Genomic DNA, 14526 nt, shown 5'->3' with positions numbered 1-14526 from the left:
TTCAAATTTACAGAGAAATCAGCACCCTTGATTTCAGTATGTGATTCTGGTCATCCCTACTTTAGTTATACATGCCTTTTTTATCATAGTTTATAGGTGAGACTAAAACGATTTCAGTTGATAGAGAAAACATGGACTCCTCATGGTTAGAAGAATGTAGCGATGAATGTAAGAATGATACGATTAGCCATCTTTGTCCTTTCCAACAATTAAATCGGTTTATGTGTGGTGTATGATTAGTTAGGCAGATGCTTGTATCGTTAATCATGACAGCGGCACCAACCTGTAATAAGCGCGTTATAAATTTATATTCACTTTAAGAATCATATTTTTATTGTACGAAAATCAATATTCAGCTGTTTATCACGTTTCTTTCTTTCTTAGTATTTTTGGATCAAAACATCCAATATATTTCAATCAAAACTTTTCTTGTATGTCTTATATCTGGAGAACTATTTATTTCTATACTATACGAGCCAAACCGAAACTAATATCACTTAACTCAACATGATATGCTTATTCCGTAGAAAATGCAAAAACTCGATTTTTTAGGGATCATTCAAAAATTTTGTGACCCCCTGATCCAAAAACTAGTTATTAACTAAGATTGTAATCTTTTGATCTATTTTTGATTTTCTTAATTTTCCTGTTATTTTGTATATTCTTGTATTTCTTCACTTTTTGCTAACTGCTTAGTGTAAGGAGTTGATTTGAGTTGATTTTGAGTTTAACGTCCCATTCAGCAGCGAGGCTATATGAGATGTGGACCTACTGATTAACCGAATCACATGAGCTCAGGCTCCACGTAACGTGGAATCGAACCCAGGTCTCCCACGCTAAAGGCGCGTACGCTAACCGCTTAGCCACAAAGCCTCTGCTTAGTATAAGGATTATAACAATGTCAGAAACATATTTATAACATAAGTTTTCTTTTTAGTTTTTCTCATAGTGTATCAAGGTCAGCATAAGCGAAATACTTCCATTGTTGCCAAGTCCTTTTATTCTGGAAGTACATATTAAGACCTTAGATACTGATGCAAACTGTCAATAGTTTAGTTTGGTAATACGTAAATTATATAGGTATTTATGTAGAAGTAATAAAGTATCCACTGGAAGGAAAAGTAATAACGTAATCACAATTTGTATGTACTATCGCCTATTAACTAGCGTTGGTCACGAGACGAGATGAGAAATAAGGTTTTCTTCGTCTCGTCTCAATTCTCGACGAATTCTTTCTAGTTTTGTTTTGTAAATGTATGTATAAAATGCATGCTCTGGTTTCCTGTTTAATTTCATCTGCCTACGTGGACATTATCAGAATCATTTTGCAACATGGGTGGTCCATGAAGAGTGTGATATAACACCATTATTTTAATTATTCGAGTATATTTAACCAGCGACGCAACTAGGCTAGCTGTCGGCCGAGGCAAGAACTCATCTTGGAGCCCCTCTCTGACCAATCAAACCAAAACGCTTCCGGACTACACCTGATATTGGCATCACACAGTAATTCTGCTATGCCATTTTTTTCCCCAAGTGATAAAGTTTGATTTCAAAATTGAAGTACATAATTTAATTTTTAGTACAAGATAAAACACCAAACTAATCAGTATTTGGTTGCTAAATAATCTGAGAATAGCATGCTTGACATATTCTTATAGTCTTATCATAAATAACTGCAAATCACAAGATTTTTAAAATTATATGGAGATGTGCATAAGTGGAGAATAAATCAACAGTCTGTTGCAGTTTCCTATTTAGATTTTGATTCGGGGGACTTTGCTAACTTTATTCTTGGAAAAGCGAAAAATCTGCAAGATATTTCATTTACTTAAAAAAAAACGCGGAATCCCCCCTTAAATACGCCACTGGTCTGTTCTTTTGGAATAGAATATTTAATTATGACATACACTCAAACTGTTGTCTCGAGTATTATAGCCCTACGCGGAAATTTTGTAAATCTCTTAAGTTTTTGTAAGTTAGATGAAAACACAAACAGCTGGAACAAAAAATTTAACTTTGCGGGCTCTCTTGCTTGCAAAGGTTTTACGATGTCCTCAAAAGATAGTTACAAGCTAACTTATGCTATATAGATATATATGATCCTAACGTTGGCGAGTCGTTGACGCCTTGTTACATTTCTGACTTTTTAAAAAACTTTAGTTCTCTGAAACGCCCTTCCTTGCCTTATAGCAACAATAAATATCTGTCCAATTCCCCAACCCCAAATGTTGTGCTCGGGGCACAAGCCTCGCTTGCCCTCTTACTTACATCACTGTATTTAACTACACTTTATTGGAGTATATGGTGCAATATCCTCCGTATCTTTAAATGCTGATAGATGATCTTTATTGTGTTCGTGTAATTACTTTATCTATTGATAGTGTTTTTTTTAAACTATGAATTATAACATGGAAAGAATGTTTAGATCTAAGGCTTTGTTGTAGTAGTGTTGCTCAGGAGACTCAAGATATTTCTCTTCTCCTCTCGATTCTCACTTCGAAAAGGATACGAGAATTGACATATTTCTCTTCTCCTCTCGAATTTAAACATGCACTTCTTGTCTGGACTCTAGTCTAGTTTTCGAGACGAGAATCGAGATGAGACGAGATATGTTTCGACCCGTGGGCAGAACTCTCTCAATATTGCTCCGTTCCTAGAGATTAGTATTGATTTCAATTTGATCGTAAAATATATAAAATATATTGTAATTAATTTACATTTTAAGTTCTCTTTTTTAATATGAGACTAGCTGAACCTGCATTCTCTACATAGCTCACCGTTTGCAAAATTTGAACCTACTTCCGGATAGAATTTCTAATTCATGTGTGATCAGTATTTTCTTTCTTCTGGCATGCAGTATGTAATAAGCAAATACATTACGCACACAATTAATTATAATGCCAGTGATATATGATGTTCATTGGGCAAAACACTCAAAATAATAAAGATTCATCTTAGACTGGAGAGGAGAAGGTTATCCTTCGTTTTTCATTATCATTTGGGCATGAAACAAACACTCGAAAGATATACAAACCCAGTATAGAAATGTGTATTGGAATGTATAACTCGTAGGATATGATAATTTGAAATGAAATTAAATGAAATGTTTGAGTTTTACGTCCCACGGTTATGCCGGTTAGGCTAAAGGTGACGGTGATTATGAGAAATGAATGAAATGGTGGAATAAAGAAAGTGGGAGGAAACGGGAGAGAGAAGCCGAGAAAAGCCACGCACAAGATATGGTGCTTTTTTTAAAAAAAATTCAATACTTCTAGTGTACACCTAAAACATGTATAAAGAAATAATAGTTATTGTTTTAGAAAAAAATATTTAATTAGACTGAACAATCTACAGAAATTTTGCAACCGATCAGTGAAAACGGCCATCTTTCTAGATTTGTGGTTTCAGAGATATCATTGTCAAAATAATGGCCACAAACATATAAATGTCCATAAACATATAAACTTTTCTTAACCCGTAAGTACTCGCGACGGTTTTTTTTTTTGTGACAGCTACTTTCGTGAGGGTCCAATAGACCCCTAAATTTATATTATTTTCTTACAATAAAAAATCATTTTTTATATAATTAAGATAATGTAGCATAATTTTAAACATTTTTTAAAAGTATTTACTGCAATTAGATATTTTGTACTCGTTTGAAGACATTTTGTTATATTTTTTTCATCAGAACTTCTGGCTAGCAACACAAAATTTACCTATTTGGGAGTTTGTGTACACTCCGCGTGAGTACTTAAGGATTAACTACGGACATATAAACCTAGCGTTTTAATATATGGATAAGCGATTTTAAGATAAACTACTTCTTTTCCAATTTTACTAACACCTCACTGATAAACAATCGAAATAAAAATGTGTTCTTGAAATTACTGTTAAGAAGAAATGGCTGCTAATAAAGATATTTCATATAATTTACCATGATTTATAAGTAGCCAAAGTACAGTTACAAATAAGTGTTAATTATCAAAAGCATCTCTAATCTGGACTAGGTCAGTCAATACAATAGAGTCCAGTTAATTAAGAACCAGGAAGAAAAGTTAGCTTGCGTGATTGCTTCATTCCATTAAAATGGTCTATATTCTGTGCCCTGTCATCAAGTTCAGCTGAAGTCAAGGTGAAACTGAACGCTTGGGCAACCAACAAAAAGATTGACCTCCCAATGGCTATTTGCTACTGTAATATCACACAAGAACTGCTATAATAATACTTAATATTGTTTGTAGGTGTTCTCATACACGATAACTTCTCAGTTTAACGATAATCTTCTTTCGGTCAAGAAACTTGTTTTGTGTAGTCAGAACAAATTGAGCAATTGGTAATGAATTCGGTTGATATAATTTCTTGTCATATGTTAGTTGTGTTTGTGATTGTAACAGCTTTAATATGCACTAATGTTGGAACAAACAAAACTGCACCTATAGAAGAAGAAAATTCTGAAAACATCACGCTGAAATGCTTACCAGACACAGACAATTGTTCAGACACTGGTAATGTCTCTTTGCACCAGGTTTCACCTTTAACAAACAAGACTCTTCTCATGAAATTGATAAATGAATCTGATACATCTAAAGATGAAAATACAACACACGTCGACGATTCCAGTGAAAACTTCGAAACGTTGTCTTATAGAAGCAATCCATTTTTCAAAATACAACCTATTCCAGGCATAAGTATCGAAGTAGCTTACAGGAACAAGGAACACACATTGTGGGACATAAGTGTTCTATCGCGACCAATAACTGAAGGACGTGAGTATTTTCAATGTTTTATTTTTAATTTTAAATTTTACTTGATTAGTTCAAGAATCATATTGGGAACATTGAAAGCCGAAAAGATTAAGCATAGGTTTCACGCTGTTTCAGTTCTTTCTGGAATTTTATTAGTAAACAAATAATGATAAAAATGACAAATCACAGGCAGTCTATATCAAAGTTCTTAGGTCTTAATTCAATCTTTGAAGCCCGTAAATCGATTCATTTATTACGAAGCTTGGATTAAGCAATTAAGAAGTATACAATTGTTGGGTTTGTTAATCTTCGGCCTACCAACGCAGGGTTACTTTGCGCCCAGTACAGTATATATTTTGTAATTACTTTTCTAACCGTTTCTTTAAAATTGTAAGAAAATAAGTTATTGCTCAACATGTGTAGCTAAAGCGAATATCTTACGGTGGTTCGAATTGAACATTACTGTGTCATAAAATTTGCTATTTTAAGTTGGTGAGCACAAAGTACCTTCCCCCTGCCACAGTTTGTAGGAGATGTGACTGAAATTTAGTAGTGTCACTCCTAGGTGACAGTGTAATAAACAGCTAGCTGTATCCCGCCTTTTCTGAATTTAGCAGCTACTCTAATCCCGTGTACTATTCATTTTGAGTTTCGCGTTAGTGCCTCTCATAAATTTGCTATTTTAAGTTGGCGGGCACAAAGCACTCTCTTCCCTCCGTTGGTGGGAGATATGACTGGAATTTAGAATTGCCACTCGTAGATGGCAGCATAATACATATCTGTCATTGTTATCGTGTGTACTGTTTACTGAAGTCTCTGTAGATTTTTGAGAGAGTTTCTAATTTGTTTCTTTTAAGAGATATATTTAATCTTAACAGGTGGGCCCAAAATGCCCCTCTCCTCCTTGGTAGTCTACGTTACAAAAAGTACCTAAGTAGTGTGAGGGTTGAGAACTTAGCGTTCCTTGCAGGACCGAAGCTATGTGGAACGTGGTCCTAAGACTAACGTAGGAACGGAACCCCCGTCAGGAATCGAATTCGTGGCCCCCATGACAAAGGCGCACATTCTAATCACCTAGCCACGAGGGAGACAATATTTCATTACATAAATAAATTTTCAAAAATGAATGCACTTTGTACTTAAATATGTCGAAAATAATGCGACAAACATTGTAAATAATTGTCATAAATTAAGCAATAGTTTTTACTAAAATAAACTGCAATGGAGTGCAAGGCAATGAAAGTTAGCAAAAATATTCTTCCTTGTATGCTGAAAAATAAGTTTCCTGAATAGATGAAGTGATATTGTAACTTGAAATATGCATTGAATTCGATTCTCGACAGAATCTGAAATATGTTAAGAACTTGAAGCTTTGAGAAACTTACTTAAGCTCAACGTCCCGTTGCTATAATTTTGTCTTTAGAAACTGATTATAAAGTGACGAGAAATCCAGAAAGTTGCACACTAAACATCACCTATTTTCCGATTTATTTATGAATTAACATAAATAATTACATTTTTGCTGCATGTCGATGTGGAGTCAAAACTTATTTTTGCTTTGCATATGTTTCAGAAAGAACAAGTAACGTTAATGTTTCGTTAGATAATAGAGTAACTGATCAACTGAATGATACCTAAAATAGATTTGATTGTTAAAACCTACTTTTGGTAGAGCCCCCTGCACCGAACTTTTTAAAAAAAGATTTGTGAATATTTTGGAAGCTTTTACTGAATCTTTGTTCATAGGTATTTGTTCTGTTTGGTACGAACGAAACTTCATTATGAAGAAAATGGTCTGCAGAGCATTTTCTAAAACATCCCCTTGCAGTGTTGCCACACCTGGTACAATTGTACCAAATTCAGCCCTTTTTGTCCTTCATCGGCCCGTTGGTACCACGCTGGCATTTTCAGCCCCTTTTGTGAAAAAGTTGGTACAATTCTACCCAATTCAGCACTATTTAGCAAATACTTGTCATATTTTCAAAAGTGTCAGTATTATTATCCTTCTTCGGTCGTGAAATAAGCAAGAATAAGGTGCAATCATTTATATTTTAACACACGAACTCGAAGATGATTGACTTGTTCCTCGTTTTATATATTTTTTCATATATGACCATAATACCGTTTTGGTTTACTGGTCACTTTGAAATAGAGGCGCATTTGGTTTCCTTATAATACATACCAAAGATGGAAACTGTTTTCCCTTTTAATTCGCGGCCTCTGTTGTACTCCCTACATACGAGAAAAGTTTCATCTACTTCCACGGTTGTTAGGGGTCCTCTTATTCGGGTGTTTCTAAAAAGTAATTTTTAAAAAGAGTACTTTCTTGATTTTGACTCTTGGAGGGGGGGGGGGTGTTTTAGAACTTTATCTCTTTTAGTTTCGTGATATGAAGCCATGTATTACATTGGTATAAAATAATGAATTCAGCCCTTTTTATTTCAATTTGGTCCTATTTTTCAGCCCACTCCAGAGCTAAGACTGTGGCAACACTGTCCCCTTGTAGTTGATTTAAGTTTAGCGTCCTGTTCAGCAGCGAAGCTATATGAGATGTGGAACTATAGCTTAATGTGGGATCCGAACCACATGAGCTCCCGTTGATAATTCAAGCCTGTTTTTAGAAAAGAAAGTATCAAACTCCAAACAGTTGTTATTCGTTGGTCAGTTGTTGTATTTTCCTTGGTATTATAATGAAGTATCAAAACTGGTTATGAATTTCATGACCCGTTCTAACTTAAGAAAACCTAGGAAAACAAAAACATCGTCATATACATGGAGAAATTGTTTGACACTGCTAACCTCTAACTCTTCCCGGTAGTGTAGTGGCTAGGACGTGCATCTTTGGTGCATGTAGTTCTGGGTGCGATTCTCGATGGAAAATCATTATAGTTTTGCTGTCACTACCGCTTACTTTCAGAATCATTCCTTTCCTTTAGGCTAAAATGAATAATGGTGGACGTTAACCTATTTTACCATTTCATTTCATTTTTAAGTGTTATCCTAAAAACATGATTCTACTCTCTCCACTTTCTTTCAATTAAACCTACAATTTTATTTCTCTCTTGATGCCTACGTTTATATCTCTCAAGACATTGCACTGAAAGATAGCTACAAGATCTATAAGCTTATAAATGAGCGAGAAGGACGTAAAATATAAACTATAAGTTTTTCTTATAAGCGATCATCAAAATTTAATCAAACAAGCCCTTACATGTCATCATCTAGGATATAAGAGAAACTGCTGAGACAAAACCGTGATATGTTAAACCTTTTTTGCGTAGCTTGTATTCAAAGCTACTGTATTATTTTTCAGTAGAATGGGAAGACGAATAAACATGAAATTATGTTTGAAATTGTCAAGACATAATACCTTGATTAAGAAATATTACACCAGGAATGTGGCACGTAATATATTCGAGCTTCTTTAGTGGAAATTATTAATTCTATAAAATGTTGTAGAACGGATATTTTGGGTTACTTGTGGGCCATAGGGTCTTTCCGAGTCGCTAGGTTTCTCAGGGTCAGAAGGTTTGTTCAAGTGAGACTGGGCTTGAAAAACAAAATACAGACTCGTGACGCGGAAAAGTCGTGATCAAAGCGACCCAAGTTGCAGTACTAAGGTATAATATACTAAAAGATAAGAGTGCACGACATTAGTAGCGAAGAAACTTTTGCAATATGGGTAGTCTAAACATTATATTGTGTGTGTTCAATTTAATTTTCCTTATTATCAGACCTTTTAAGTTAGGTGCTAATAGCAAATTATTAGATGAACAATTTTCAGTGCTGAAAAGGTGTTAAGGAAAATATTCAACTAAATCTGGGGCAGCTCTATAGTCAAGTCCTCAAAACTGGATCATTTTCAAGAGAAAAAGCTGCGACTTGGGAGGAAACAATACAAATAAGGAAATTTCACATTCATATAGTAGAAAGAAATATCATTTATTGAAGAAAGAAGTTTTCTTTGTTTCTAATTAAACATAAAATAAAATAAACAAAACATGGAACATGTACGAAAACTAGATATTAAGCAATGTATCTTCTAAAGTGGATCATATGTCCTGCTAACAAAGTGGATCATAGCCCATTTCTAACAGCACAAATAAACGGAAAAATCTAAATGAATAACAAATGTAAGCGTAATAAGTAACTCAATCTATAATGAAATCATTTCCCAATATTTACAATCATTTTTTCTTAAGTGTTTCTGAAACAGAGCACTGTCCACAAAGGAATGTCTTTTTTCTCTAACACCAACATGCTCACCATGGAATAACGTGTTACACGAGCTACATTGGATCATTTTTAAGTTTTTTTTTTTTCTGAAGCAAAGCATTTTCCTCTTGGGCACCAACACATTCTTCCTCGGCCACTGTGAACTTCTGACCAGTTATCTTCCTAGCCCGTACCAAGAACTATCAATAGGAGGAAGGAGGGAATATGAAATTAAATACGTTACTCATTTGTTATTGAGCATGTAGTGCGAAAATGTTTTTATGTGTAGTAAAATTGATCCACGTTTTATTAGGAAGACAAAGATGTTTTTCTACTACAAGATAACACCAAGTCCTGACGTATTTAATTACAAACCCATACAACTGATAAAAATTGTAACAAATAAATTATTTTTTTTTAAAAAAAATGAAAATATTTGTGTTTCACAAGAGAAACAAATGGTATCTAATACTCCATTTTATGGGACCTTTCTATCAATGATCCTGTTTACAAGACAATTCAAGATCCAGTTTACAAGACATAACTTTTCGCATAACGTTCAGCTCTGAGCAGCTATCGAGAAAGACGAGGCATAATTAAATTTCATCAATTGTTGCACAATGGATATCTTAATGAACAACAAAAAATATGATTCAATTTGAGCTAAAAATACTTACCGCAACACCTTACGTTTTTTTCTACCGTTCTTTCGGAAGCAACTTTTGTTCTAACAATAAACGTCGAAACTTTTTTTCCGATTCTCTATGCGACAGGCGACATGGCACACATACTTCCAACGGAGGTATTCACTCAAATGACCTTGAACACCTGGTTACGGCTAGACACGGGAACACAGAAGTGCCAACTATTGGTCACACGTCTCGCTTTTCTTACCTTGATCCTCTTTACAAGCCGATCCGGTTTAGAGGGCTTGACTCTAAGAAACGTATGGAAGAAAGTTTTAAAGACTATGCATGTACCCCACCTATGGGCAACTAGCGACATCTCGCCAAAAATTGGTGACCCCGAAGCGACAATCCGCGGTGGCCCCACTTCCGTTTTGAAAATTATACCACCAGCGGCCCACCTGTAGGAGAGAGGCGACGAAACCTCAATGAACAACAAAATTACTCCCCTAACATATGTTAAATCGCCTATATGTATATTTTTTTTACATTAAGGTGAGTGTACAAGCATTAAAAAAAGTTAAATAAAAGTACTTCGGGGTGGGAATGACCCACCAACCTTTTGATTACTAAGCACGTGCTCTTCCGACTTGGCCACAGAGGCGGTAAAAAAAATGTTGTTTGTAGAGGGATAAATCGTTGAGGATATTTTTAATTTGGTTAATCAAAGTGCTTCTGTAACCGTGTATATTCTACAATAACCGTTTGGGATCAGATAAAATCTGTACGCCATGTAATTTTATAAGAAAATGATGCACGTCTATTTACTTTATTTCATAGTTCCTCCATATTCACTTTCAAATGATCGGCGACAGTTGTCATCTAAATTCATACAATTATACACACTCATCTCAAGATTTTCCACTTCATGATGTAGAGGCAGCGGTTACTCTTGAAACCTGGAGCTCACTTTAGGAACAATTCGTCAGAAAAAAAAAAATATATAATAATAACGACATGTACATGACTGACGATAGTTCGTGTTGGTCATTTCGCGATTCTCCGCGACGAATCGAAGGAGTGCAGACCAAAATGAAATATTCGCTGCTACGTAGTTTTAACTTCAACACACGACTCTAGATATATCTTTCGACTCGACGAAATCCTGCCGCCAGTGGCACGCCAGCTGCAATCCTTCAATGTGTCGCTATAGCAACGATAGACATTTACCAGCAAGTGGACCATTAGATGCTGGCGACATTTACGGCATGGAGTAATTAGTCTGATGCCAATTTTTTGTAAACTATTGACAAAATAGCTTGTAGAGGTAAAGAAAATGTATTGAGAAGTGAAACTGAAAAATGTTGTCGCATTCAAGCTTAAATTGATACGCCAGATATTACATTCAGTAACATCCAGCAGTTTTATGGATTACATTCAACATATACAAAATTCACAGCTTGACTGTTGATAGCATGGAAAATGTTATATAATCTACATTAAAAATAAGCTATGTTTATATCAAGAAATAACTTATGCATATAGAACAACATCAATACTATTCACATGAATCTACAAATGAAAGATTTGTCTATCATAACGAGAAATGGCTCAATCCTTTGAAAGCACCTTTCAAACATAGTTAATATATACCTCGTACTGGGTAATTGTCCGACCATTTTCATCAAAATGCATCTCACTTTAGAACGGTAAAACTTTGGATATAAATTTCTAATTAAAAACAAGTCAGCATGTGTCCAAGTGTTTCTAGAAATTCTGCTTCTAAAGGGAGAAAAGAAGAATCCATGTAACTGTTTATCAATATTTAAGAATGACATCGAGGTCTAGTCATCACAGCATAACGAATGAACTGTTTGAAATAATGTATTTTAACATAGCATATCTAGTAGTTGGCTAATTTAACCCTAGGCGAGTGTTTAATTATCATGTTACATTCATTAACATGTGTGACGCGAAATACCAAGAATGAGGTAAAGCAGCAGACACCAGTAGAGCTGAACATTTCACGTTAATTAATCTAAGAGAATGGGAGCGTCTACAACAAGCTGTAAAGCTAGACATAATAAATCGTAACAAACCAAAATTTAGGGAATTAAATACTCAGAGTTCGTCTTATAGCCGACAAATAAATGTCAACGTATTTCCATTTACAAAGTTGGCAGTAACTTTGCAGGTATATGAGGTTTAGCAAAATTGCAACTAGTACCTCTAATTGTCTTTCTCTTATCCACTTAACATATGAATATAAATCTGAATCCCAATTCCACACATGATCTAGTATTATGAGTAAAAAAGAACTCGTATCGTCTTCCCGAAACGAAGTCTCTCAAAATCCAAGTTAAACCACTCTGTCGAAGAGAATTCAGTTTTATACTGCTTGAGTTGTAACGTATGGAAATGGAGGAGAAAGGAGTGACATGGGGATAATGCTGACATACCATAAAACATTCCAAAATTAGACGTCAGCTTTATCAGAAGTGCTCTCTGTCTAAACTAAAAGTAACGTGAAGTTGCAATTCTTGGCGTATTGCAGAATACGACCACATACCAGGCCTGAATATGGAATTCGGGAGTCAACACTATTAACGGGACAGTGGAAACATATATCATCTCAAAATCGATGTTTCGGTTTCTTGATGGTGAAATACAAAAAAGGCACTCTGGTAAATATACTTGTCATACGTGGGATCGTCACAACTCAAGGAGAAAAAAATCAATACGGGATGAAACAAGCAAGCGTAAATAAAGACAAAGGAAAGTATACCACGACACTGGCAGGATGAAGAAAGTCTATAGTGGCAATCCAGAAAAAGGAAGTTTCGAGAGATATGATGATGGCTGCTAGCTTAACGTTTATTTCAGGTGCATTCCAAGCGAAATCAGCACATGGCATAGTTGCGCCGCCTGCTCGTGTTTTGGTACGTTACGAGGTATCAAGAGAGGTAGGTGTTCAAATGCAAAGTGGCAGCTGCTGGTGGTCATCATTTCGAAAATAGAGGGCACTGAACTAGTGAAAAATGCTGCAAAGATGCATATATTAAAATATTTGTAATTACAATTTGGTGAATGTGAGGAACATGAAACTTTGTCACAGTACACATAGTAATACAGACGAACATTCAAAAAAGCAAGAAACTAATATCACCGATGTTGCCATCACAATGGCGGGTCAAAGGTAAAAGTCATTCACTCAAAAGTGACCCAAATTTGGTCATCTTTGTGGAGTAGAAATGGAAAGAACCACTAACCTTTATTGCGTGACTGACAACCTTGGACCTTCCTTGAAACATTGATGTATATTTGTGCTGGTGGTATGTTGCCCCATTCTGCGTATGGATGTTATTGAAACTCAATGTTGTAAATATCGGCCAGCATGTGGGAAAATAACGTACCGTGATGTGTCTCCTTGCACAACAAATATGACTTGGTAGTTCACAGTATTGTCCGAGTTATCAGAAAACAACACAAATGATAATTTCGCGACTAAATGCAACACACGTGAATGTCGTACAAATAATCTTTGCAGAAGTCGTGCAACTATTGTGTGAGTGCAGTACAGAGGTCAGATATTGCGAATCTTGTCTGTAGCAATTGTGACAAAATTGTGAGGATTTGGGATTCAGAAACCGAAACACAGTCATGTTGGATAGAGGGAATGTGGTTGCTGTACCGAAGGGATGAAAGAACTTGATATATTGTAATCTGAGTGTTCCTCTAAATGCTTCTGAATGACACGCAGCCACCATTTGAAGTTCTAAATACAGGCCACATAACCACCAACCTTCAAATGTTTTGTGACCGTTACGCCAATCTAGGAACGTTTGGATACCTGGACAACTGTGAACTCCCTTCTGTTGGAAACACGTTGGATCCGTAACTGGTTACCGGCTGTCGGAATGAAATAGTGGTGTTGTCTAGCGTTCTTCACTGCCACAACGGAAGCATAACTGTTCTGAAGATGTAACTCTTCTTCCTTTATCTCCATATTGACACATAAATGAACTGTATGCTACGGATGTTCTTCACACAAATTAGAATATCTCCTGAGTTGTCTGAATGGGATCATCCCTTGTTGTAATGATGCCTTAGCCATATGCTTCTTCTCAGTTCCACCGACACCATCACATGGCCCCTTCCCATGTGCAGTAGCGAAGAAGTGCCATTCTGCCTCCAGGTTGAAGTTTCCACTATGGTGCAGTAGGTTGATGAATTTCTTGTTCTTATATTAGCCAGCGGCGCCATCTGTGAAGTACTCAATTTTCTCTATGTGTGATAGACGCTGTTTTAAAAGTTGTAGGACTTTCTTCTTAACGTGGGTTCCTGTCACCACGGCATGGCGCGTCCTCAGGTTGCGGATCGAGGAGAAGGCCTCTAGATATAGAGGTTAGCTGCGAATATACTGAATAAGCAGTCGCGGACAGACGACTAGGAGTGGTCCTCCAGCTTGGGGGTTTGGGTAAGGCTAACACCCTCATCCTGTAAAAAAAGGTACTTGTTCAGAAACATTCACAAAAGCCTCGGACAAGGACTGATAACTTGGCACGACATCAGCAAAAGAAAATGGACATGAGATTTGGAACATGGAATATTAGAAGTCTTTATAGGGCAGGCGCGTTAAAATCTGTAACGAGTGAGTTAGAGAAATACAGGATGGACGTAGTAGGAGTTCAGGAAGTTAGGTGGGAAGGAAATGGATCTGAGAATTCCGGAAATTTTACGTTTTTTTACGGGGAAGGAAATAAAAATCACCAGTTAGGAACAGGGTTTTTCGTTCACAAACGAATATTACCAGCAATTAAACGGGTTGAATTTGTTACTGACAGACTTTCTTTCATTACTCTTAAGGGACGGTGGTGTGATATTATTGTTTTAAATGTACATGCTCCAACTGAAGATAAGGGTGACGATATAAAAGA

The 14526-nt window shown here is 35.9% G+C and overlaps 1 protein-coding gene across 1 annotated transcript in view; it reads left to right on the top strand.

Annotated features, from left to right (window-relative positions):
* The first annotated feature begins 4227 nt into the window (after positions 1–4227).
* The window catches only part of LOC145672839 (uncharacterized), a 35517-nt gene continuing 25218 nt past the window's right edge, over positions 4228–14526 (top strand). The window contains exon 1 of the mRNA XM_081741989.1: positions 4228–4769. Within this exon, the coding sequence (XP_081598115.1) occupies positions 4340–4769 (430 nt within the window). The 5' untranslated portion in view covers positions 4228–4339. The remainder of the gene's footprint in view (positions 4770–14526) is intronic.

Source organism: Thermobia domestica, chromosome 16 (assembly GCF_964235325.1).
Source record: "Thermobia domestica chromosome 16, izTheDome1.hap1.1, whole genome shotgun sequence".
Classification (NCBI taxonomy): Eukaryota; Metazoa; Arthropoda; class Insecta; order Zygentoma; family Lepismatidae; genus Thermobia; species Thermobia domestica.
Note: the sequence above shows the minus strand (reverse complement) of the source record. Positions and strands in the feature narration are given on the sequence as shown.